General features: G+C 42.7%; 1 protein-coding gene across 1 annotated transcript; it reads right to left on the bottom strand.

The window, feature by feature from the left end:
- Positions 1-440: 440 nt before the first annotated feature.
- Pou2af1 (POU class 2 homeobox associating factor 1) lies at positions 441-26,707 on the bottom strand. Its single transcript, XM_021173071.1, has 5 exons — positions 26,601-26,707; positions 8,147-8,277; positions 7,614-7,656; positions 7,263-7,528; positions 441-2,439 (listed from the first exon to the last, which is right to left on the bottom strand). Exons 1-5 carry the CDS (start codon positions 26,614-26,616, stop codon positions 2,125-2,127), a joined length of 771 nt encoding a protein of 256 aa, XP_021028730.1. The 5' UTR covers positions 26,617-26,707; the 3' UTR covers positions 441-2,124.
- Positions 26,708-26,993: the final 286 nt, after the last annotated feature.

Genomic DNA, 26,993 nt, shown 5'->3' with positions numbered 1-26,993 from the left:
ACTAGGCTCCGCACCACGATGTACAACGTCCACAAGCAGGCCATGCTCCCACCTAGATGATAATGGACTGAACCTCTGAACCTGTAAGCCAGCCCCAATTAAATGTTGTTTTTTTAAAAGACTTGCCTTGGTCATGGTGTCTGTTCACAGCAGTAAAACCCTAACTAAGACATGTAGCATAGATAACAGGAAGAGCAGTAGGCTAGGAAGATTTCCTCCCACCCTCTAAGCCCCCACTGCCCTGAAGAGTAAACCCGCCAACCAATACATATTCCACTGTGAAAAGTGCCCAACAGACACAGTGGGGACAGCTTTCCCCTCCTAGAGCAACAGATCCGTTTGCAAGCTCAGTCCTACTGAAAGTGTCTTCCTCTAAAGATTCTCTACTGAGAGATAAGAGGAATTAATAGATGAGAAATAAAACACTTCGGCACAGGAAAGTCATCTAACAAATCTTTATTGAAAATGTTGCATATGAGGCTCTGGAGGAAATCTGTTTGGATGCCTGCAGCCAAGACTTGAGGTCTCAAGATAAGAAGCGAAAAAGACACCAATTCAATCCCAGCAACTGCTCACACTACTTTCTTTGCTGTTTTGTTTGTTTTCCCAGTGTTAACTCCTCTGTGATTGCCTCAAACTCCCAAGCAGCTGGGAAATGTTAAATAGTGTTTTTAAGTGCAACAAGGTCTTAATTAAATAGGCTGAGGCTTCCCTCTCCCTTTCTTGTTCATGGTAACCACCAACAGAATTGTAAACCTATCATTCAGATCTAGCATTTAATCTAAATATTAAAGAGGAATTACAAATTCAAGCTAAGTATACCAGGACTTCAGGTAGATAATGAGATGTCTGAATCAAAATAACACAAAGCAGAGAAAGAAAGAAAAAAAAAAGACAGGTAGCTCTAAGTTTTCATTGAAAACAGAAAGAAAGGGGGTGGGATATCAAAGAAACTGTCATTTTCTAGAACATCTATTGGTTCTACATGGATTCTACAGACTAAAACTTGTGTGTATGTAATGATGGTATCATTAGTAAACAATGGGCCAATTCCCTTCAGGAGCAAAGCACAAGGAGACAGCAAAACACTCAACAGCAAGTGTTATGCTTCTCCAGCAAAAACTGCAATAAAACTGAAAATGAAGGCTAGCGGGTCTGCTGACCAGGACTTCAGGACCCCAGAGACAGCTGGTGAGTGGGCGCAAGAATCCATAGCAACGCGTCAGGATGGCCCTGGGTGAGTCACAACAGGAATTAAAAGCCCACGTGGAAGGACTAAGTGTGAGCTTCCTCACTGATAGGCTTCACCTGTTTCTTTTCCTGTTGCTATGGCAATATGCTGACAGAAGTATTTTAAGTGCTGGCATCATGTTAGTGGGCCTGCAGAGAGGCAGAAATAAGCAGACTCGTCATTTATCCTCCGTACCATATCCAGCTTTCCTCCTAATCGCTGACAAGAACAGCTAAACCACATTAAAGTGGTATTTTTTTTCAAAGCTGACTGTTAGGTCACTCCTTCCCCTGCCCATCCTCACTTCCTCTCTAACCACAGACACACATGTGTGTCCTGCTGCTCCTCAGCCCGGTCTCCCATCACTCACTCACTGTCCCTACCCACCCTGATGGTCCTGTCCCATCCCCCTGTAACCAGACCAGAAACATTCACTTAGATAGTACATCTGGCCAAGGCTGAGAACAGCACACAAAACAAAACTGGGGTGCATTTCAGAATGGCAGAACGGATCATAGAGTAGATCTATAAAGCTACTGCTACCAGGAAGCAGGGGGCACCTGCAAGAAGGTTGCTTCCCCAATGATGTGCCACCAAAGGAAAACCTTGAGCTGCAGACTTGGTGACATTCCGTATAAAGCGTTGTTCATAATACCACTATCATCTGCCGCTCCAGAGGAAGAAAACTGGAAGGAGAAATAAGAAATAAGCAAGACGGCAGTGGGGAAGGAAGGAAGCGGAGGGAAGGAAGAAGGGAGAAAGGAAGGGATACAATTTAGCTCTAGGAAGAAAGGAAGCCTATGAAATAGCTACTTCAAACAGAAGTCTGGGCTCTATTGAGCGCTTTTAAAATCTGAGTTATGGGTGAAACAGCTGTTAGATGCAAGCCAGCCCTAAAAGCCCTCCACGGAGAGGGTGTGGTTGAGCTCGTACGTGTTGCTTTCCTCTTCCTCCAGAAGAAGCTTGTCAATGGTCAGGGAGCTGATGGCCCTTCTGGGGTCATCCATGTCCTGAAGGACTGGCTCTGGGATAGAGATGGGGAGCTGGACAAACTGGGGCCCAGACAGGGTTGGGGCAGGAGGTTGATACTGCAGGCTGGAGGTGGGCAGTGTGGAAAGGGGCTGAGGCCACGGGAAATAGGTGAGGGGCGCCTGGTGCTCGGGGCCCTCCAGCTGGGGCCCCACCGCGGGTGTAGCAGTGCTTCTTGGCTGTGATGAAAAACATAGGAGCAATGGTTAGCAGAACTGGGGTGCCCACCTGCCTCCTTGCCCCCATCATGATCTATTATACCCCACCTTCCCTTACTGGTGTTACACTTCATGGGGCTCCACCTCCTCCTGCTCAGTCTCCTAGAAGAGAAAGCCTGACACGTTTCAGCTGTGCCCCCCCCCTCTAACTGTATACTTCTGCTACTTCCCAACTTGGAAGCTTGACTTTTTCATGAAAGAGGGTGCAGAAAATAATGATGTCATACCCCTGAAAAACTAAAGGCCTTATAGGTTTCACTGAATATAAAATATATTCTAATTGCAAAAAAACAAAAAATGACAGAAAAAAACCCTTAAACTATGCAAAATATATTCTTGATATATAATGAGCCTGTCTCATAGCGTTGTAGCTGTTTCTGGAAGATGACTACTATCAAGCCCAGACAGAAAGGTGACACAGCCCCTTGTGGTGGTTTGAATAGGTATGGTCCCACAGACTCATGTGTTTGAATGTTTGGCCCATAGGGTATGGCAGTATTAGGAGATATGTCCTTGTTGTAGTATATATGGTTTTATTGGAGGAAGTGTGCAACTATGGGGGTAGACTTTGAAGTCTCCTTATGCTCAAACTATACCCAGTGGGGTACACAGTCCCCTTCTTTTTAGCTCCTTCTCCAGACATCTGCCTACATGCCACCATGCTTCCCACCAAGATGATAATGGACTAAACCTCTGAACCTGTATGCCATCCCCAATTAAATGTTTTCCTTTATAAGAGTTTGCCTCGCTCATGGTGTCTCTTCACAGCAGTGAAATCCTAACTAAGACAGAAGTTGTTACCAGGGACTGAGGTATTGGTCTGCTAGACCTGGCCATGTTTTTGTTTGGAAGGTTGTGGATTCTTGGACTTTAGATTAGAAAAGCAGTTAAATGCTTTAATGGGGACTTAATGGGCCATACTAGTAAGAACATGAAGGACAGTGGTGCTGAGGGTTATTTGAACTGTGGGGGAGGGGGGCTGGCTTAAGAGGTTTCAGAGGAGAAGAATTTTAATATTTTGCCTAGAATTCTTCTTGTGATATTTTGGCGAGGAATGTGGCTGCTTGTTGCCCTTGTCTGAAGAGTCTGCCTGAGGCTAAAGTAAAGATTGTTAGATTAATTGCACTGAAAAAGGAAATCTCAAAACAGTATAGTATAGACTTTGTGTGGTTCACTCTTACGAAGAGTGTTTTGATCGAAAGGAGCAAGCTAAGCGAGAAAAAAATACAAAATGTATGGGTCAAGGAGAAAGGGGGCACCAAGAAGTGGAATGGAACTAAATCCTCTGTTGATAGAAATAAACAGATTCAAGATGTTAAATGGAACTGAGGGAGTGCTGACCTCAGGGCAGGATCCCACATAGCTAAGCTTCCATCTTGTGAAAAGAAATTAAAGAGCAATTTAGGTCCAGGTGTGATGATGGCTCATGCCTGGAACTCAGGAGACAGAGATGTGCACATCTCTGAGTTCTGCAGCACACGTTCCATGACAGTCAAATTTAGGCAGTAAAGGAAATCATTACTGGAAACAGAAAACTGGGGAAGATGTAATTGAGCAAGGGGCTCATGTTCCAACCCCAGCAAGTAGCAGAACTTGGCATCTGTAGTTCTGGCTTTAGAGTTAAGAATAGATAAAAGAGGTTATGGAATCTCTATCCGAGACTAAGAAAAGTTGCTAAGGCCAGGTGCGTGGCAGGGGTGGCCCTGCATGGAAGCCTAGAAAGACCATGTGTGAAGCTATGAAGGTGAAGCCTGTTCTGCCTTGGAGACCCCAAGATATTAGAGACACAAGAGCTGTGGGAAACCTGCTGAGGAAAACTGCTAACAGGAAATGGAACCAGCCCAAGATAAATACGTGTGTTGCACTCAACAAAGCTGAAAGGAATTGGAGATCTGAAGAGTGCTTTGATGTCAGACACGGAGATGCAGACTTTGGAGTTTTCCCAGTTATTTTTTGGTCTTACTTTGGTCCAGTATTTCTTTACTACACTCCCTTTTGCAATAGTAGTATATATTCTGTGACGTTATATGTTGGAAGTATGTGATCTGGTTTTTTTAGTCACCTTTTATTTATAAAAGGGATTATAGTTAAGAGATTGCATGAATCTCAGAAGACATTTTGAACTGAACTTTTAGAAATTGTTGAGACTATGATAGATTATGGGGATTTTTAGTTATATTATGTGCATTTTGTATTATAGCTATAAACCTATGGGGGCTAGAGAGTGGAATATGGAGATTTAAATAGATATGACACCCATAGACTCATATGTTTGAATGCTTGGCACCCAGGGTATGCACTATTAGGAGGTGTGGCCTTGCTGGAGTAAGTATGACCTTGCTGGAGAAACTGTGTCACTGTGGGGGTGGGCTTTGAGGTCTCCTATGCTCAAGTTATACCCAGTATGCTTCACAGTCTCCTTCTGCTTCCTATGAATCAAAAGGTAGAAACTCTTGGCTCCTTCAGTACCATGTCTACCTGCATACTGACATACCTCATACCATGATGATAATGAACAAAACCTCTGAAACTGTAAGCCAGCCCCAATTAAATGTTTTCTTTTATAAGAGTTGCCATGCTCATGGTGTCTATTCATGGCAACAAGACACTAATTAAAACAATTCCCAAGCAGCTTTGACATCCTTAGGTCCCCTGGGTTAATATAGCTCACTCAGCTCTTGCCTTTCTAGTACTGACCAATACAGGAAGCCTAGCATTCCTGTGGCATGGGAGCACTGTTTTATCTGCCATTGTGGCCTCATCCAGCTATTGTCTGGTACCTGACCCTGCTCTCCCCTTTTCTCTGAGCTGCTCCCTGTGGCAGGGGGCTATTCCCCCAGGTACTCTACAAACCGTACATCACATTCAACTATCAGCTACTCGAACAAACCTCAAGCCGGCGAGGCAGGGCCTATGTTCTTATTATCTTTCCACAGCAAGCCAATGGATAAGGAAGTTCTCTGCATGGGCAGAAGAAAGACATTTCCAAACCCCACTTTCCATCCCCATCCTCCCCTGTCATCTTCTCAGCTGCCACTGCATCTTAAGAATAAGCCGCTAGAGTCATTTAGAGAAGAATTTTCATCAGCCTCCTGGAGAGTTTGTCACTATATGAATCCCAATCCCAGAGGTTTGGAGTAGGGCCTGGGATTCTGCAAGTCCAGTCAGACCTCTGAGGATGCTAACATGGCTGATGTGGGGATTACAGTTTGAGAAGCAAGGCTTCCTGAAGTTTCTCTATTTGAACAATGGAGTTGGGGGCTCCCAACATGCAGGCTAGTGTGTATATCCTACTGCATAAATGGTTTCTTCTCTTTCGGGGTGAGCCCCCGCTCCCCAGCCTGGATTCCTGAAAGCAGACATGACCTGGTAGAACCTTACTATCATTATTTTTAAAATCCACATTTGACTTTTGACTCCTCTACCTATACAGGTCAACGGCCAAGGGATAGAATTGCGGGTCTTATCTCTGCTGCTCAGAAGTGCTGAGCCAGAAGCTTTGATGAGTTAATTTACAAAACGACAAAACAGATCATTTCTTAATAAATACAGTTTGTTTGATACCCAGAACCTTTCCGAGGGGAAGGTGCAGATGACAGAAGGGGATAAATAATGAACAGAATCTTCAATAGTGAGAAGGCTGTGAACCACCACATCCTCCACCCCAGGTCCCCCACTATGGAAATGAGTTGCCTAGGGAAGGTGTTCAATTAACTCCTTCCTACTCCCTGGCATCAAGACCCACCCCCAAAATCACCTTGTTGGGTATTCAAGTGGGCATGACAGGGGAGACTTTGCCAGGAAAATGCTTTGAAGTAGAAAACTAGAGTGACGGTAAGCAGAGGGGACGTGGGGATCTCAGGCAAGGGTTCTGAGACCACTAGGGAGGTTCCAGCTGTCCTGCCCAGAGCTCCAGAGTGGCACTGGTCATCACTGCTTCCTAGGCCTCTCCTCACAAGCATCTCAGGGATTCCCATTCTTTTGGAGACATAGCCACCCAGCATATAAAACTATAACTCCTTTCCTTTACTCATCAAGGATGAGAGGCCTCCCAGCCTACCTGACATGTGAAGGTAGTCATTTGTTGACACTGCTGGCAGACTATGGCCATGAGGCTAATAACTAACATTTAAGGAGTGCTGTCTCTGTGCTAAACACAGTCCTATATGTATTAGCTCATCTGATCCCAATAGCAACCATCTTGTTAGTCTCTCCCATCTTATAGATGAGGACTCTGGGTTCAGAGAGGTCAAAGTATTAAGCAGAGGGCTATTAAGAAAAAGAGAAAGAGTGATAAATACAGGTAACTTGATGTTACAGCAAGAAATGAAAAAAAAATGACCCCAAAGTAGTTCCCTTGATGACTAGTATTAACTTTCGCTCAGCCTGGAAGTATTATAGTAGTTCCCATTGCTAAGTGTACACTACTCCCTAGGTTATCTGAACTGACAAGAACCCAGACCCTACACAGATTTCACCTAATACTTCATCTGCCAAAAACTTCACTCACTGAGACCCACTGCTTCCAGAGTAGCTGGGAAGGTTTGGGCTAGAAGCAACAGATCTTCCCAACCCACAGAAGTAAAGGATGTGACAACTCAAGCATACAGTGTCTTTGTAGAGAATAAATAGTTTCAGTCAATAGGAATAGGAACAAGTCACCCTGGAGGATGCAGTGAACTTAATTGACCCAGTAACCATGGAAATCAATAGACAAGAAAACCAAATCTTCTCAGAGAGTGTATCAGCATTGGTGGATAGATCTCTACTTTTGTGTGACATACCGTGACATTAGTGATGAGTGGTGGAGAAGCATAGGTCAACACTGAGGAGGGTCCCACCACTGTGTAGCTGGGGCACACAGGCTGCACGTACATGTCAGTGGAGTAGGGGCAGCTGACAGCTTCATGGGACACATACTCCGTGTAGGGTGTCCATGGAGCCAATGGCTGAAGAGTGGCCGGGGCAGGTTGGGAGAGCCAGCCAGCACATAATGTTCCCTCCTCTGTCACTGTGGAAGCAGAAACCTCCATATCAAGGCAGGAAGGACCTGTGGGAAAAAGGAAATAACAGAAGTGCAGGCTCCCCCAGAAGGGGGGCCCCAAAGACACCAAACTATGTAGGAGAGCTCTTACCCACAGTGCTGTAGGTGGCCAGGGGCTGGTGGGGCAGTACCACCTAGAATGGGGACAAGAAGACCAGAATGGGTGTTTATCTATCTGCTGCAAGCCCTCTCAGGGACTCTCTGGGTCCCAGGATAGGAGAATCATGAGGGAAGAACCTGCCATCCCACACCCCAATCATCGCCACCTGCATTTTTGAGGGATTTGTATTTCAGTTTAGCAAGAAGGCTGTACGTTGGAGAAACGTAATGAACTCCCAACTCACACTAGGATGTGTACAATTGGCTCCCTGAAGCCTCACCAATAGATTTTTCCTTATGGATAAAAGCAAGAAGCTCCTCTATTCCCCTGACCACCCAACAAACCACCAGCTTATTGGATCCAATTCCACCTTCTCCATGTAATCCTCCGCCTTCATGCCCCACAGACAGTGCATGAGTCAGAGAAGGACACTCTTGCCTTATCCCTCTGACCACCCTGCCAAGTCCAACTGCACACACACACACACACACACTGCAGTCACACAGCCCACAGTAGCTCCTCACCGCGGTCGGTGGCCCAGCTGCCCCAACGCTGGTATGGCCACGCTTTCTTCTCAGTAGCTCCTTCACTGGCTCCTTGACTCGAACGCCCTGGTATGGCCGTGGTGGGGCAGGAGCTTGCTCTGGAGCTGTGGCTATGAAGGGGAATGTCACTTGAACTTGTGGCCCTTCTCAGATATCCCCAACCACAAAATGCCCACTTCCTCTACTGTTTAACTAAGTTGTACTTGAGCTTGAATCTCTGTGAGACCTCCTAGAGTATTTCTCCCAAGACTCCTTCTGTCCCCAACCATTCCGTGGCCCTACTAAATTCAAATAATTAAGCCCTCTCTCCTTTGTCTAAAAGTGACAGGGCTTCCCAAAGGTACCAGAAACCCATTTTTCTGAGGCTATATAAACTGGATCTAGCAAGAAGGCCTGGTTACATTCCTCTGCATGCCCTTTGTTTCACCTCTCTACCTTTGTTGCTATTCCTTATAGTCAGAATTCTGATCTGGGGACAACTTCTTTGACCACTGCAAGCCATGGAATTCCTACATCTATCTCTCCAACACACCTAGATCTGACTAGCTTTCACATAAGTGGCAGTAAGGGATGCTAATCAGCCCGAGAACTCTCGAGCCAGGTATAACTGTATTCCAATCCCCTCTCAGTCACAATCTAGCTATGGCATCCTGTGAAGTCCTCAAATTACTCTGAGCCTCACAATCTCTAGTTTCTTATCAGGTGGGTATTGGTGCAATTTGTTTTCTTGTCTCCTTGTTTTGTTGGTGCTATGGATATTGCCCAGAGCGTCAGACATGCTAGACAAGTTTCTACAACTGAGCTACACCCTCTGCCCCACAAATTCAATAAATCTATAGCCTGCTAGGTAATGATCTGTTATCCTTGGTGAGGTGAATTTAAAATGATTTCTAGATTATAAACCTCTCAAGATATGGCGTTGTTTCTGCCCCCTGGAGTGGCAGACCGTGTCTAGTCTTTTTGTAAGCTTAGTCATGGCAATTCATTAACTGATCAAGTGAATAGTGCTTTCAAATGTCCTTTCTTTTGTCTTCTCTCACTTCTCCTGGATCTTTAGGGTTAATGAACTGAGAGGGAAAAAAAAAAAACTTGGCTGCCAGGTCCTTGGTTATCTTCAGTACATGAGACAAACATCCACCTCTGACTCATGCGTCCTAGAACTGGAGTATCCACCTTGTGGAGGCTGGGACAATGTTTCCTTTCCCTTTTCTCAAAAACTCCAAGAAAGCATCAATTAAATCCAAGTCAGGGCATAGGGATTTTCATTGCCTGGGAGATCAGAGACAACCTACCCTCTCAGATGGAAAGGCCCATGGCAGGTAGGCCAAGATCAAGGTCATCCAAGATCAAGAAGCAATGGTCTCTGGGACTCACACAAGGAGCCCATTATCCTCCACTGATAAGAGCCCAAGGACACACGCTTTGTATCAAAGGCCAGGAAGCCATGGTATCTGTTCAACCCGGATCCACAGGCCTGCCTTGACTGAACTTTGTTCAGTAAACACCCAGCTGATACTGATAACAACAGTGCCCCAGTCTGCACAAGACCTCTTGCAGGATCTCTGGGCTCTCAGCACCAGTATGGTCTGGTCTTGAAAGCTGGAAGGCAAAGAAGCCATGCATGGCCAGCAAGTGGAGGGAGAATGAACCCCAGAGGCAGACAGTGAGAGTCAAGACTTAGCACCTCAGTCTAGGATTCTATAGATGCTATGGTCTCTTCCCTGACCATGCAACAGAACCAACTAGAAACTGATGCAAAATACAGATACCCAGGGTCTTGTTCTCATGGAATATAATTTGGAGGATCCACTTAAGCCAAGGAGTCTGTCTGTATAAAAGTACTTGCAGTGTTTCTGAAGATGACTGGGGTTAGAGCTCTGATACTTCATCCCCAACCTAACACTAGAACCACTCTATAGCATTCCAGCAGGAGATGATCCTCATGTTAGTATTCACTGTCATAAAAGGGAATCTCTCTCCCATACTCATTCTTCCAGAATGTTTCTGAACACATGTGGATGTGGTCCCTACTCACATGGATTGTAAGTATTCCAGAGAACATAAACAATAAAATCCCCACCAATGAGATGAATATAACAAATGAGAGGTTTGGACTGGCATAAGAGTGTATATGAGAAAAAGCCAGCATAGTAACTGTGCCCTAAGACCATCTTCATCTTTGCTCAAAGCAGCAATGACAACAGACATAAGAGCCAGAAATACCCACTTTCAAAAATGACCTATCACCTATTAGTAGAAAATTCCCAGCTTTATATACTGACTCTAGACTTCGTTTTCCTTATCTGTGAAACAGGGTCAGGTTTAAATTTCTCAGTGGCATGTTTCTAGCCCCTAATCATCCTTCTGAACGTGTCAGCCCTGCACAAGAGCTGTTTGCATGACTCGTCTATGTGTGCAAGAATGATGTCTATGTGTGCAAGAATGATATCTGGTGCTGCCCACAGACCCAATGTGTATAGACTGGCATGAGAGACAGTAAGATCATCTCTGTCTCCACTTCATTCTAGTACAGCTGCGAAACTCCCACAGCTCTGTATCCATAGCCATCTGACAGGGAGCCTTGTAACTGACTCTACCTGAGCAGGCAAGAGTGAGGATGCTTTTGATCATGTCTCTTCAAAGTGCTGACAAAATATCTGAATCCAAAGCCCCGAGACATCTCCCTCAGAAGCTCAATAGAAAAGAGTATTTGCAAGTTGACAACTTGTTGTTAGGATCTTTCACACTAATCTATGGAAAGCAAGAGTCAGTAAACACCATGACCTCAACTGTGACCTGCACCAACACTATGGAAATTTGGAAGAAGAAAACAAGTTGTCCAAAACCACGATTACCTTGGCTTGGGGCTGCTGAATCCTTGAACTGATCTAAGTTTCCAATGACTGCACTGAAGTATTATGGGACTTTTTAAACAAGATATCAAAATAATTTAAGATAGCAATTTTAAATGGTATATGAAGGAAATAAAATAGAAAGTTGAAATAATACTCTACTGGCAAAAAGGAAAGCCTAACTAGAGAATTTAATAACTCCCTAGTCAAACTGCAGCTCTGGACGGCATCCTGGCAAAGGCTGGAAACTTTCTGACCATTCCTCTTGTTAGTCTGAGGACCCTTGTAGCTTCTGTAGGCTTGAAGAATCCATCACAATGGAAAATCAGTCTACGTGAACATGAACCTCTGGGAATCTTTGGACAGGTGTTTACCTTGCTGCTTTTCTTTACTTTTGGACATCAGTTGCCAGTGGTATTCGAGGACAAAAAGCTTTTAAGAAGCCTAGTTGATAGCAAAACCCATACATGTAGTCACAGAGAGAGCTACCCCTTTTCCAAATGAGCAATGAATGGCCTAGAGTTAAAACAGTCAGCAGAGGGCATTTCAGTTCCCCCACCACACACCCAGATATGCTGTACATCACAGAAAAAAAAAAGAGGCCAGAGGCTGCCACCCACCTGAAGGTACACAGTGCAACAGGATGAAGCCAATAGGTCACACATTCCACAGCCCCTGTATGCACATTGGTATCTATGCTTACTGTCCACCAACCTGAGAGATACAGGATTCTACTGAGTGAAATAAGCATGGTACTCTGGGTTCCTCAATAAAGTACAATAAAATCTCACTAAGGAGTTATGCAGAACCACAATACCTGTTTATTTAGCAAGCCCATGCAAACCACAGCACACGTGCTACTCAGCTACAGAGCCAGTTGCCAGCCCCAAGCATCTGTAACTAGTCTTTCAGTTTAGCTTTAAATGAGCTTATGTCCAATAGGTGTTTTCTGAGAGAAGACCCTTGCCTCAGCCATTGTTCTCTTGAGATTTCCCATAGGTCATCAGGCCAATCAACAGACAGGACAACAATTAAGAGCTCTGCCAAAAAAAAAACAAAAAACAAAAAAACAAAAAAACAAAAAACAAAAACCTACGTAATATATAGTTAAGAATGGATTTGCATCACCAGGGAATAAAAGAACAAGAGAACTCACATCTATAGGAGCCCTTCCATCCCAACTCAACAGATGGCTCAAGTTTCAATTCACAACTAGTAGAGCCTCACAGCTTAGCCACATGGGCTACTTTGAAAAGTAATCACCTAGATGTGAAGGTCACATGACATGCTACCATGTAAGACACCCTCTGAATCACTCCAGATTACGCTGTGGGATATTTCCTTTCACTGCTGGTGTTCAATATTATCAAAAAGAAAATAGAACTCATTAAGGAGGAAGACCACTAATACTCTCTTTACTTGTAGCAAAACCAAAACAAATAGTCAAACAATAGGACGTCCCAAGCCTGGGGCTAACAAACTTGTCCTAGCTCTACTGAAAACAAAATCTGAAAAGTTGCTGACACTTTAATGTGAAGAATCATGTTTGTGTTGCTGGCCTGAGATGGCTGAGATCTTCTGGGAAACATGAGTTCAGGGAGGCCACAGGCTTGTTCACATTCTTTATGAAAACGCTACTGCAGGTGCTCTTCTTAGGGTGAAGTTCTCAGTCAGAGTTTTCACATTTATTCATTTATGGACAATGGCTGATTTTTTTCAAACAGGAAGACTTTTTTCTTTGGCCAGAAGGACTTGATACTACAGAAAGACTTTCCCACTCGATTTCTTCTTCTTCTTCTTCTTCTTCTTCTTCTTCTTCTTCTTCTTCTTCTTCTTCTTCTTCTTCTTCTTCTTCTTCTGCTTCTGCTTCTGCTTCTGCTTCTGCTTCTNGCTTCTTCTTCTGCTTCTTCTTCTTCTTCTTCTTCTTCTTCTTCTTCTTCTTCTTCTTCTTCTTCTTCTTCTTCTTCTTCTTCTTCTTCTTCTGCTTCTTCTTCTTCTTCTTCTGCTTCTTCTTCTTCTTCTTCTTCTTCTTCTTCTTCTTCTTCTTCTTCTTCTTCTTCTTCTCCTCATCCCCCTTCTCCTCCTCCTTCCCCTTCTTCTCCTTCTAATGTAAAAAAGATCCTAGGTATATGTGAATGTGTGCTTTCTATCACTAATGCTTGAACCAGGAGACACCCCAGAAGGGAAAAATAAATGTGCCATCTATACATTCTAGCAAGCTAGATAATACTCAAGGCAGAGAAGAAACAGAGATGTGAAAGGGGCAAGGGAAGGGAGCACAGCCTCACAAAAGCTTCTCAGAAGATCTGAGAGAAAATGGACTGCACTTGGATTATAGGATGATACCGTATGTAAGGCTGCTAGAGTGGCAGAGAGAAAACAGCAAGGTCCTGGTGACTGACCTGAGAGGTCTCTATTAAGAGGCCCCAAAATGGTGGATGAAGCTGGCTTAGTCAGACAAGAGGAAACCACTGGCAATTTTCTTTCCTCTCCCCAAGACCTCCAAAAAAGCATGTTCTTCCCTCAACAGTCCTGCAGTGTTCAAAATCAGCCACAGGTGAGCCCACTGGGAAAAGCTCAAGGAGGGCTAGAGTCACAAAGAAAGTCCTCAAACTTGGACGTGGTAAGAGGGCCCCTAGAAACAAGACCGGCAGAGGTGAGTAGCATGAGCCAGTTCTGATGCTGTGTGGGGGTGACTGCAGTTTTAGAATCCCAAACCTCAGATCAAAGTTATTTAAGCATGATGCTGTCTCATGAAAACCATGGAGATCATAGAATCAACAGCCAGGATCATGCCTATGCCTCTCAAAAAGCTCATTTATACATGGCTCATCCTGACTTACCCAACTTCTGCCTATGGTGTTTCTTTGTGGAAGCCTTGAATTATAGCTGTCCTTCACCAGGGCCTCAAGCAAAGTTAGCCACGGGCTGGTGGTGTGGGAGCTTTCTGTGTGGCAATGTTCCTTAACACACAAACCCCACTGCCCAAGATTCCTTTCCCAACTGCACTAGGCATGCCACTTGTCCACTCTCTTTCCAATCTACTGAGGACTAGCAGGGTACTGGAAGCTGCTGCAGATACCTCTTCTGTATGTACACCAATTTAATGTTGAATTATTGAGTGGTAATAGCCCAGGTGTTTTTAAAACATGATTGTAACTCCTGGAAACTCTGAAATCCTCACCTACATTTTCATTAAGTTTCATTTCATTGTGGTTCTCAGAACCTCTAACATAAAGGATATCATGGGGGGCTGCACTATAACCTCTGAAACAGACAAAGAATCTAGTCTACTCTCCATCCCTTCTTTTAGGGATGAAGAAGGTGATGCTTAAGAGATATTTAGTGAACTTTCCAAGGAACAGTAGTGGTGTCACTGACCAAATTTAGGACCTCTGATTCCAACACAGCCCATTTTTGCTTCACCACATACCTTCTTCTTGCCTCTAGATGTCTCATTTTTTTTCCTCTATGTGGCCTTGAAGGTCCCTGGGCCAATCCTAACCATCCTTCCTTCAGTTGGAGTACTGGCTTGGACCATGTGATCCTCTTGATGGCCAATTCTCCAAAAAAGAAAATGGTGTTTTGAGGTCAGAGAGTCTTCCACAAAAAAAATTTGCCAAAAGTCTACTCACATGAGAAGTGACAAGAACCGAGAGACTCGATTCCTGGCAGGGTTTTATTTTGGGTATTTTTCTACTGAAATGAGAGCGGATGAGTCCACCTGAGAAGCCAGCTGCATCTGCTTGCCTTTTATAGAAACTAGGGTCACCAGAGCAGAAAGGGTTCCCACCTCAAATACACATCTCCAATTCAGGGTCAAGACCAAGAAACATCTAGTAGACCATTTATCTAGCAAATACTTGTTGAACAGATCAGACTAGATCCCTGCCATTGGGGACTTTCAGTCCACTCAGGTTTCATATGCAGACTTTAATGAAATCATCACACAAGCAAATGAATTGTAATGAAGCTGTAGCTGCTTCAGAACTGAAGAGTTTTGACTTCCGCCTCTACCTGACTCATTAATGCTTGAATAAGCAGCAAGTTGTCTCTAGAGATATATAAAGAGGAGAGAGGTTAGAAGCAAGGCAGATGGTCTCTCTCCAATGTAGAGAATGACCTGGGGTCAGTGGCTCAGGCCATACCATGAGTATGAAAGTATCAGTCTCTGCCAAGATACTCAAAGTGACAGACCCTCTGTGACTCCTCAGGAAGTTTCACCGACTGCTCTCTGCCCTTGGCTGATCAGCTTATCAGAAGAACAGCCCCAAGTTGTCATTATAAGATGAACATCGTCTAGATTCAGAATCTGTACTCATCTCAAATATTAATGTCTTTTAATTCTTTTCTTGTATGTGCATGTCTGTGAAGGACACAGGGAGTAAGTGTGTGTGTGTGTGTGTGTGTGTGTGTGTGTGTGTACACATGTCAACCTACATGGCGTCTACCTTAGTTGTTTTGTTTTCTTCTTGAGGTAGGGTCTCTCACTGGCCTAGAACGTACTGATTCAGCTAGGCTGAAAAGCCAGAGGATCACCAGGGATGTCTTGTTTCTACCTTCCTAGGACTAGGATTATATGCACATGATACCATGCCAAACTCAGTACTCATCCTAGCATGGCAAGCGTTTTACCGACGGAGCTCTATCCATTCAGTATCTCTTTCTGATACTCAAATTTGCAGTGATGTTTGAGTCAGTGTAGAGTTAGCCTTGATGAACTCATAGCCCACCTCCATCTAGGGTGGACCTATTTCAATTGAAAGTGGAATGAAAATCCAGTGCCCTTCAAGATCCCTTCGCAGGGTTAGGACCAGGCAGACCTAGTTTGGAAAGCTTGCTACATTGCTTAACACCTGTGTTACCCTCAACAAGTAACTTACTTGTGCAAGCCTCAGTTTCTCTACTTGTAAAATGAAAATAAAATTGTCTGTCTCAAGGAGCCATTATAAAGATTGTGTATTAGCTAACACATGTGGCATACAATAGGTACCAAGTAAAAGTCACTATAGCTCAGCACATCTTGTTACAGACTGAGACTAAATATCTGGGCATATCCAGAACTCTGCTACCTACAAAGCCTGTCTCCCTTTGTCTTTATTATGATCCTGAAAGTCACCTTCAAGTCCATGGGCCTAAAGTTCCCAAGGAAAGCCTATTTAGGCTTAGTCAGCAATGACAAGGGATTGGCCAAAGACCTCACTTAAAGACAGCAACCCTGAACAGGAAACCAAAGCCTTGGCTTTTGTAAAACTTGTATGAGCAGAGCATAGTTCTATCTTTAGAAGCCACCAGATAAATGGGAGTTTATGGTATATTTAAGGAATTTTTAAAAGTTGCACCTAAGAGTAAATACCTTGAAAACTTTTGAGTGCTAGCAGTTAAATAGGAGACAGAGTACAACGACTTATCCTTGTCCTGATCTCTGCTGTTAACTAGCCCTTAAGGAATCTGTAGGTGTCTCTAAAAAGACATGGACATAGCCACAACTGAGGCTGGGTTGTAGATATCAATGAGTCGGGATGAAGTAAATATGTGGCTATATACACACTGGAATACAATTCTAGAATGTAGTGTTTGGGGGCTGTAGGTGTTGTATCACCTGTTAGGGCAAGGCAGACTCCTGGCTCACACACTGGAAACCTCAGCTTCACAGAGAGCAGCAGCCTCAAGGTGGGGGTTAAACGGCCTTGAGAACTATGAGCATCAGTCCCACATTACACTTAGCCATCCATTGCAAATCTAACTTCTCCAGGAAAGCAACTCTACAAGGAGGGATGGAGCATAGGAATGGAATACATCTTTCTTTACTAAACAAAGACCTGAATCTAGAACTATTAGCTCTATCTGATATAGGTCAGGAAGAAACTGTTGTTAGGCAGCTTGAAGATGCAGATGGATACTCAGTTTCTTGACTTAAGCAACACATTGTTTAGACTTTCAAGGCTAAAGACAGTCTTACAAAAGAAATATTTTTTCCTGAGATTCTTGGATTTAGGACTACTCTATTCAAGGATTTTTAGAAGCAGCAGGGGTTGTATTTAAGGGTCAGGTCCAACTACCCAAGCCTCAAAGCTTAGGACTAGCATAGGGTTTTGGTCCACATGTAAAGTTAGTCCTGGTGACTGACTCATGAAGAAAAACATAACTTGTAGACAAGATGAGCTTTTGGGACAATTCTCAAGTTTACTAACCAGTGGCTCTCATGATATGGGAGACTACCTCATGAGGAACATTAGAGGAGTGGTTATTAGAATATCAAGTCTGATAAATATGTCACTAAGTCATATTTTAGGAAATTGCCTACTCCCTAATTCACAAGAAACTCACATGACTGAAGACATAACTTTCACAGCTGCAACACTTCATGAAAATCGAGACAGTGCTTCACAGAGACTCATTCTGTAAGCCAAGAACCTGTGACTAGCTACCAGGGCTCTTAGCCAAAGAGGTGAAGGGCTGGTTAGAACCCTAGGACACAATTATGATGCTAGCAAGTGCCTACAGAGGCAAGAAAATTGGGACATTAACAAACAAATCAAGTTCTAAGCATCCTTATCCCAGAGATCCTTCATCTTGACTTGATGTTGGACTCCTGCAAGAGAATTGATTTGAAGAGAGTGGTGGATCTTAACCAGTGGGTTGCAACCCCTTTATAGTCACATATCAGCTATCCTACATATCAGATATTTACATTACAATTCATAACAGTATCAAAATAACAATTCTGAAGTAGAGCAATGAAATAATTTTATGGCTTGGAATCACCACAACATGAGGAATTGTATTAAAGAGTTATAGCATTAGGAAGGTATAGAAGGAATTACAACATTTATGTGCATCGGCCTAGACATCCTTGGATTTCTATTCAAATGCTCAGATGCCAGTATATTTCCCAGAATCTAAGCAATGAACTTAATTATCATCATGTGTCCTTCATATCCTACAAAAGTTTCATGCCATCATCCCTGGTCCTATCTTCCCCTTTGCTGAAGACATTTTATTCCATTGCTTCATTACTCTAGGAGTTCCAACACTAGACTGGATGCCTGTATGAGTACACACAAGCACAGCATAATGAAAAGATGGGTTGTCTATCTTTCTACACTCTTCTCTCCTGAGCTGACAGAGCTTTCATCCAATATTAGAACTTACAATTTTCTACTCTTTTTCTCATTCTTTTCTTTTTCAGCTCCTCAACATTTGTCATTACTTTATTATTTATATTTATTATCATGGCTCTATTATTATTTCCCCTCCCAGCTAAAGCTTGATTCTAATAGATTAAAAGGTAATTGAGCTTTCCTGAAGGGTGGGAGACTCCTTTTGGGCACTAGCACTTAGTCTGAAAATGATTCTGGCTTATAATTCTTTAGCTGCCAGCTTTTCCCAGAAAGTAGTGCTAATGAAACCATTACTAAGAACCTGAGGCAACACATTGGTGTTTCGGTTTTCAGTATCATTAGTGCGATTTCTTGACTATTTTAAGTATTGTTCTCCTCACACCCAATTTATAAATACCTTGGTCCAAATTTGTGAATTAAAAACAAACACAAATTTGCCAGTCACAAGCTTCATACTACCTGATGAGGGTAGTCAGGGAGTCATGAACAAGTGGGTCTCAAACGGATCACCTTAGCCATCAGCATTAACCCTGATCCCAGGTCTTATTCTTAATTACAGGGCCATGTATATGCACCCTACCACTTCACTATGAATGACTCACAAATTGTAATCTATAATTAACCTGCATAGTCTCTGTCCTCAATGAAAGAATACAATAATAGTAACAAGAACTTATTGGGTATTTACTTACTGTCAAGCATGGTCATAAACACCCACCACAACCCATGAAGGAAGAACCACATCCTTGGTATATGCAGAAAGAGCAGGGACTTACCAGCATCACAACCAGTAAAATATAGATAGGACTAGGTCTCAAATTCATATCTGCCTGACCCTGACACTGGCCTTCAAACTCCTCAAAGCAAACTAAGAGCAGCAATATCCCTTTGTGGCTCTAAATAAAAACCCTACTCACTATAGATTTCTCTCCAGTAAGTAAAACACATCACAAATACATACTGAGGGTCTGTTATATTTCATCTCACAGTTGGCCTTTATCTAACATGGAAAGCCTTGCCTTTCACCAAGTACATCTGGCAGGAGACCGGGCAGCTTGGCAAGTTGGTATTTTGGGTCTGCTTTAGATGAATGTTATCTTATAGGTAAGTTACTAATATAATATTTAAGCTTCAGTTTTCTCATCAATGAGGAGGTTCTTATAACAGGACCCAGATCATGGCTAATGTAGAGATTATGAGAATTAGATTAAATAGAACAAAGTATAGCAAAGACTGGCTGTTGTCACATCTTCTCCTTTGTAGCTGGAGTGGCCTTCAGATGTCAGAAGAGGTTGTCTGTTAGGAGAAGGTACAGTTATTAAAGATAGATAGATAAATAGATAGATAGATAGATCTTTTTCCTTGTTCTTATTTCAAGATTTGATGATCATTGATGCAGTGGGTCAAGTTACAGTGACAATCAGGAAGTTTTGAGAACAAACATCATATGACAAAGACATAAGAATGAAAGACAAAATGAACCCAAATATTGTTGGCAGTACAGAGACCATAGGATTCTGAGAAGGCTACTACGGACTTCTTCTATGTAGTAAAACGTACAGTCCACAATCTTACTTAAACTTACGTTATGTCACATCTCTATATTAGCAACCAAATATCGGCCAGAGTGGCCCCCCAAAATGATTTCATGTTCTGAGCGGCACCAAGTGTACATACCCCACAACTGCCATTTAAAACTATCAGAAGAACTGAGCACTTTCTGTTAATACTAGTACAAAGAGTCAATATTCTCATAATTAAGTTCTAGACCCTACCTCCACTCTGTGTAAGTTGCTTGGGGAGTCATTATCCTACTACTAAAGAGTTAAGACTAAAAAAAAAAAAAAAGGAGTCAAGATTCAGCTATCAGCACTAGTAAATCACCCAGGAAGAAGATGAGGAAGAGGTTCGCTCATAGTTCTTTAATTTCTAGAAGTTACCCTATTGGGTGGGAAATACAGAGTAAACAAATATATGCAAGCAAGGCATAATGAGAAGATGATTGAAACCTGCTCCTGTTTTTACCACTCTTGCCTCTCTTTTCTATCTCACCATTTCCCAGGCCTAGAAAGCTTAAACAATCTTTATTCTCATGTCCTTTTCTAATTCAAGTTGCATTGAAAATTGGATATGGTACTAGTCAACTACTGAGCACAGTAGTTAACTAGTACCATAACCCACAAATAAAAACTACATCTCAATGTATTCTTAATTCCTGTTCCTGGGCAACTTAATTAGAAGCTCTGAGGTGGGATCAAGTTATTGATATTCCTTAAATCTCATCTCAGACATCTCAGTATTTAACCAATGTTGAAAAGAACACTCTGGATAGATACAAGACTCCTTTCTATTAACTTACAAATCCTTGTTTATATATATAAACAAGGATATGTATTATGTATATATATATATATGTGTGTGTGTGTGTGTGTGTGTGTGTGTGTGTGTGTGTGTGTATACATAAGAAAACTCAGCAAGTAGAGATTGAGTTCAAGCTATCTAATCTTAGCTAGGAAAAGACTAGTCCCATGGTGGTTTGGTAGTAGCTGAAAAGTCCCAAGCCTGTTTAGCTGTAGACTGAGAGGTATAAACACAAATGCAAGGATAATGTGTCTGTTCACAGCCTCACACAACCAAGGTACTGGGGAGAAGGTCTTCCATCCAAGGCAGTCCCACTCTGATCAAGAGGTTCTTCCTAAAACTGAAAAAACTAGGGGAGTTACTAAGGATGCTGTAGCGGGAAAGTTATTCTAATAACTTTTATACTCAATTACCCACCTTGGTTTGGAGAGCAAGAGAAATTATCCAGCACCTTCACTTCATTGGAAACCAACCTACTGTAGGGAAGTCAGGGCGAGGGGACCTGATACACCTACTTTGTACTGGGAAAGCTAAAGAGCAAACATTTAAGAACTTCTTAATAAATACAACATCCAGACGTTTAGTGAACAAGTGCAGACAACTTTTAATTCTTTATTCTTCATAAAGGAACAGATTTGCAGATCTGAACCGGAGGACCATTTTCAACACTTTTGAGTTGGTATATTGAGAATTACGAATACATATTTGACATCTCTAGTAAATATAGGAAGACAAGGAAAATGTCCACCATGAATACCATTTGCTCTTTTACCAATTAAACTTCATTTTTGTGTTGTGGAACAGTGTTCTCTGAGCAATAACACCGCCAGGCAGTGGTGATGCACGCCTTTAATCCCAGCACTTGGGAGGCAGAGGCAGGCAGATTTCTGAGTTCGAGGCCAGCCTGGTCTACAGAGTGAGTTCCAGGACAGCCAGGGCTCTACAGAAAAACCCTGTCTCAAAAAACAAAAACAAACAAACAAAAAAAAGGTGACCATTCTGGGCAATCACACAGCTGATCCCATTTTAATCAGAGCATCAGTGATTGTCCATGAGACCCCTACAAGACTGAGCCTGTTCACACTCTATCATAGAAGGAGAGGGTAGGAGAGATCATTACATCCCCACCTAACTCCTGACCCCTACCCTCCAGCTGTATGTAATTCTTTCCCAATGAGAATTCATCTCAGGAGCTGCTTGACAGAGCTTATAAGAAGTATAGGATTAACTAAAGGGGCCTCCACTGCTCAGATTTAGGGAGGTCATTACTCTTGCTAGGGTAGAAATTGTTAGTGATACAGATATGGGGGTGACCCATGCTCCTTTAAATGAATCAAATAAACTCATAATATCTCCAACCTTGTGTAGAATTGTGAATCTGGTTCTTTCATTGGCTTGCTAGACATTTGTTCTTGTCTTCCCGGGTAAAGGGACTGCAAGAGCCTGAGAGATACGTATCTTCCCCAGGCTACCCCCATTTCACCTGCATGAGGAACCCGTGACTCTCTACAGCTCTCCTTTGGACTCCACTTACTGTTAGCATTAAAACCCAATGACTCCTCATGAACTCAGTAAGGAAGGTCTTTACTAAGCTAACTGAGCAAAGGCTGTATCATAGAATAGAAAAGTCAGAGGTTTCCACAATAGTTTAAATTACTTCCTGTTATAAATATAACTGAGTTTATACATGAGATTTCAAGGTTTCAAAAGTTATATGTATCACCCTGAGTCTTTTTAGCTACCCTTAAAACTAAATTTCCTAGCTAGTGGAACCTTAGGTTAAATCCTAAAGGTAGACTTCACTATTTGTGAGAATTGTGAGTTCCTAAGTTATCTGTTAAACCTTTGATATGCTCCAGTTGTCTGACAAAGGCACATGGGCATAATGATCTGGTAATAACTAGTTTCTGTTCCTAAAGGGCCCCTAACTTAATACAGTTAAAACATAACGTGGCCAACTCCAGGGGACATGAGATAGTCAATGCAAAGAAAAAGTAGTTAACCTCACCTCTCACTATCACACATCTTTCCCTAATACAAGAAGCCATGGTTAAAATCTCATCTTCATGTTCACAACACTTCCCAACAAGAGATATTGAATTTATTTTACATTATTCCACCATTTCTAAGAAAGATTTTTAATTAGATTCATGTCGTTAACAAAACATTGAATTAACTATCTGCGTGCTTTATCTAACATTGATGCTAACACTATACAAGTCCAAAGAAACCCAGAGAAATGAATGTCTCAAGTATCAACCAGGCATCTAAGTCTAGAAGTGAACAAACTTCTATAAAGGGCAAGATAGGACCATACAAGTAACATTACAGATGCAGAGCTCTGTTGCTATAGCAAAAACAGCCCTGTAAAATATGCAAGACAATAAACATAGCTGTGTTCCAATAAAACCTAAATTGTAAAAATAGACAATAAGCCTGATTTGGGGCATAGGCCATATAAGCACACCTATGTTGTAGACCTTTGAAAATGTTGTTAGATTCTATCACCCAAGAATTTTTGGACTGGAAGTGTTTAAAGTATAGGAAACAATGTGCAGGAAAGACGCTGGTATAGCCTGAGAGGACATTGACTGATCACTCTGACTTGCTTATTGGGGACTTGAGTTTCACTTTAGCTACATTCATTTTTTTTCCTAAGTTCAACCTTTCAAAAAAATTACATCTAGATAAAATAATCTCGATGTTTTTGAAACCTTAATAAGAGTTTAAAATATGACCTTGAACTGAAAAAAATACATTTTTTTCACACAAGTAATATGGGTCAATTCCATTTGAGGATGTGTGATTCAAATTTAGAAGTTAGTGTTTCACATGTAAGCAGGTTAGTGCTTTGCTGGACTCAGACTCTAGAACAAAGACTAAGTGTGTGCTGGGATGGCACAGTGTGATTTTACACCATTTTCTTGTTTGGAGCTTCTTTGTTTTGTTTTGTTTTTGTTTGTTTTTTGTCACTTTAAGCAAATCTACAGCTCTAGAAAGTTGTCAGACAGCTGGCATGTTAACTCATGTGAAATTTAATTGTTGCAATGTTCTCTCTATCTTAAAATTTTAATGGAAACCATGGTAAGAATTGTGTCCACATCAGTTTAGCAAAGGAAGGGGCACGTGGGTGGGGACAGAGGAAGACAAAGCATGGTGACACATATGTAGGAAGATGCCATGATGAAACACATGAGTTTGTATATGAGCCTATCTTTCTAATTAGCAGAGAAAGAGCAAACTTTTTGGAGACTGCTTGCATACAGAATATAGTGCACTATAACCAACGGTTAACATAAAACCCAATCTGGCGTCCCAGTATGTCAGACAATACTGGCCAGAGGCAGTTACATTCCTTACTTGGAATGTCACAAACACTTTGAGAGGCACACGTTCAAATCTTCACATTAAGAGTGAAGAAGAGATGACATTACTCAGCTGCAGAGCCAATTGTCACATGCAACCCTGTGCACACTAGTTCTCATCTACATGAGACAGAGACATCTCTCATGTAAGAGGCCAAATCTTTTAAATTCAGACTCCATTCTAGAGACCTAAAGTTTGAACTCAGGTAAACTAACAGGCCGGTACCTAGCATTCGTTTCCAAGTTGGCCCCCAACAAAACCAGAGCCTAGCTCCAGTCTCCAGGCTAATCCCCAAGAAGACCAGCATCTCCAGGTTATTCCCCCGCAACAAACCTGCACCCCCAGATAACAAGCCTGCCATCTACCTAATGACCACCAATGCAGCGGGAAGCAGAAGTTAAGTTTATGATATGACTCCCAGCACCAGCCAATTATGTTGAAGGTCACAGTAGCTTTCCAATTCGATGCTTACTATAAGGCCTTGCTCCATGATGATGGTGTACAGGGAGATGGGTTGATTGAGCTAGCTCGAATAGAATAAAGACCCTGCTGTGAGTTGCATCAGATGGGCTCCTATCTTGGGGGGGGTAGGGGGTGAAGGGGGATCAAACACTTCCTTGGCACTACAAATGCAGAACCTAAGGAGAAAGTCTGAAGATGGACCAACATCTTTATCTGGCTGACAGTGGAGAGGACCTCATAGCCAGGGCTGGGACCTCCAGGTTTCCACATCTCAATGTCAACAGTTCTGAGCTTTGTCACACTGTTCTCCCATCTTAACCAAAGCCTGTGTTCCCCCATGAGTCCACTAACAGGAGTCAGAGGCCAAGCAGGCAGGAGGCAACAGGGGCAATATGATTGTTTTCTTAACTCTCTCCAACACCCTGGGTACAGTCATTTTAGCTCAAGCCTGAAGGGTGTTTTCTGAAAAAAAGAAAGTGCCTTTTCAGCACTCCCAGTGTCTGATTTCAAACCCTGCCCTCCCCGCCTGCGCTGGCATTGCCTAGACTTCACTCACTTCCCACAAGTCTTAGTCAGCCATATGACCAGGGTAAAGGGATAGGTCTGTTGCACAAGGCCTGTTCTTGTTTTCCTTCAAGCCCCCCAAAGACAGTAAGAGAGTTTATGAGCAAGAAGCAAGACCTCTAACAACTGTCAAAAAGAAAATCTGTTCATCCCTTAAGAGGCACTGGAGGAGAGAAAATGGATTATGTAACAATGGGAGGCTATGGAGGCTTTTTCATACAGGCAAACAGCCCATACCTCAGGGCTAACACCAGGGCAGAGCATCCGGCAGCATTCTGGCCGTCCCTGTCAACTTATTAAGAGCAATTATACATGGTGGGATTATTTTTAACTCCATTCTAAATATGCAAACTCTAAGAGTTTAAAAACTAAAAGCAGCTCACACAAAACTCAAATGATTTCACTTGAAGCAAGAGGGCATATTGGCACTTTGAAGGACATTAAAATCCATGTTCCTACAATCTCATTGTATTTACAATGGTGTTGGCTGCCACTCTGCTTCCAGAAAGATAAGGTTTTGCTCTGGTCACCTTTTTGGATGAGTCCCAAGCTACCCAAACTAGAATCTGTGGTCAGAAATCTCAAATCCAAATCAAAGTTCATTTATTTTTATTTAAACAAAAAAGTCTTGCCCATATCAACAATGGGGATAGTAAACTGAGGCACGTTGGGATTGCTTCTCTGAGTCACAGATGAAAAAAGTCAATTTCAGAGAATTTGGGAATAGGTGGGTGATAAGGGGATTATGTCACACTGTAATCAATGGACCAATATTGTCAGATTACTTTTTACAAATAAAACCATGATTTCTTTTTCTTTTAATCTGGATTATCACATAAGTTTGATTGAGGAATGCTATGCTTAAACCAATAAAAGACATTTTATGGAATTAAACATCTTACAAAGAAAGATAGGGAAATTATAGCTCTTTACTTGAGGAAGTACAGCCCTGAGCCTTAATAAGGTTCCCCTTTTGCAAGACTCTTGAGTTGACTTTGTTTGCCTCGTGAAAGGAATGTTGTAGAGAATGTCTATATAGCCTCCCTTATCGATAACAGAAGATTCTTTTCAATCCACAGAATGGAAAATACAGTTCATGGTTGTTCCATTCAAGTCCAGGGATTAAAAATCAAGGTCAAAGATAAACCCACAGGTTTTTTGCAGTGGAACACAAAACCAACCATTGCCACAGAATAAGGAAGAGAATGAAAAGAGGAGAGAGAGAGAGAGAGAGAGAGAGAGAGAGAGAGAGAGAGAGAGGAGACATGTTTCATAAGACTGAGTTTCCACCCCATCCCTACACATCCACAGGCAGAATTCAGCTAGAAGTGGGCCAAAAAAAACTCAATAACAACCTGAAGAACTGGGGTCCGTGAAAGGAAAGGTCCTCACGTGAAGAACGGCTCCTAACCCGTATCATATGTGGTTTCCGTCTCATGAATCATAATCTGCCCTTCTGTCACCTCAGTGATTCATGCACAGAATCGGAGATGCAATGAGCTGTCCCCACCTTGGGACACTGGTTCATTCCCCCGGGTTGGAAAATGAGCATCATCTCCAACAGGCTCCATCTCACCCACCTCAGCCCTCCATGCCCCCCGAGGCCCTGACGAGACTGGGTGCTCCCATCACCAATAGTAGCTCTCTATTCCTGGACCCTGCCTCTGCTTACTTGGCTCTGACAGCCACAAGCAAAGCACTTACATTTTTGCCAGAGCATGGCTTGTGACAGGATGTTGCCTTTTCTCTTTGAAGCAGACAGTTTGGCTTCTTTAATGTGACTGGGCGTGCTTTCCTCCCGTGGAACCACAGTTTACTCTGAGGCTGTTTCTTCAGCTTTTTAAAGGCCCGAGTTCCCGCTGAGAGGGGCCACGTCATCACATCCTCCTACCTCAGGCAGAGCTGTACTTTTTTTCTTCAGCAATACTACTGCCTGTCAACCCACTGTGTGCACCCCCAAGGCCCCCACTGGCTGGAGAATGCTTGAGACACAGAGCCAGCCAATTGGGACTAACCACCATACAGCACAGGAGGCCACGGCCATTTGCACACAGCCACGGTGTTATGGCACATAGGAAGAGGGTGAGAGTCTGTAGG

This window comes from Mus caroli, chromosome 9, assembly GCF_900094665.2.
Source record: "Mus caroli chromosome 9, CAROLI_EIJ_v1.1, whole genome shotgun sequence".
Lineage (NCBI taxonomy): Eukaryota > Metazoa > Chordata > Mammalia > Rodentia > Muridae > Mus > Mus caroli.
Note: the sequence above shows the minus strand (reverse complement) of the source record. Positions and strands in the feature narration are given on the sequence as shown.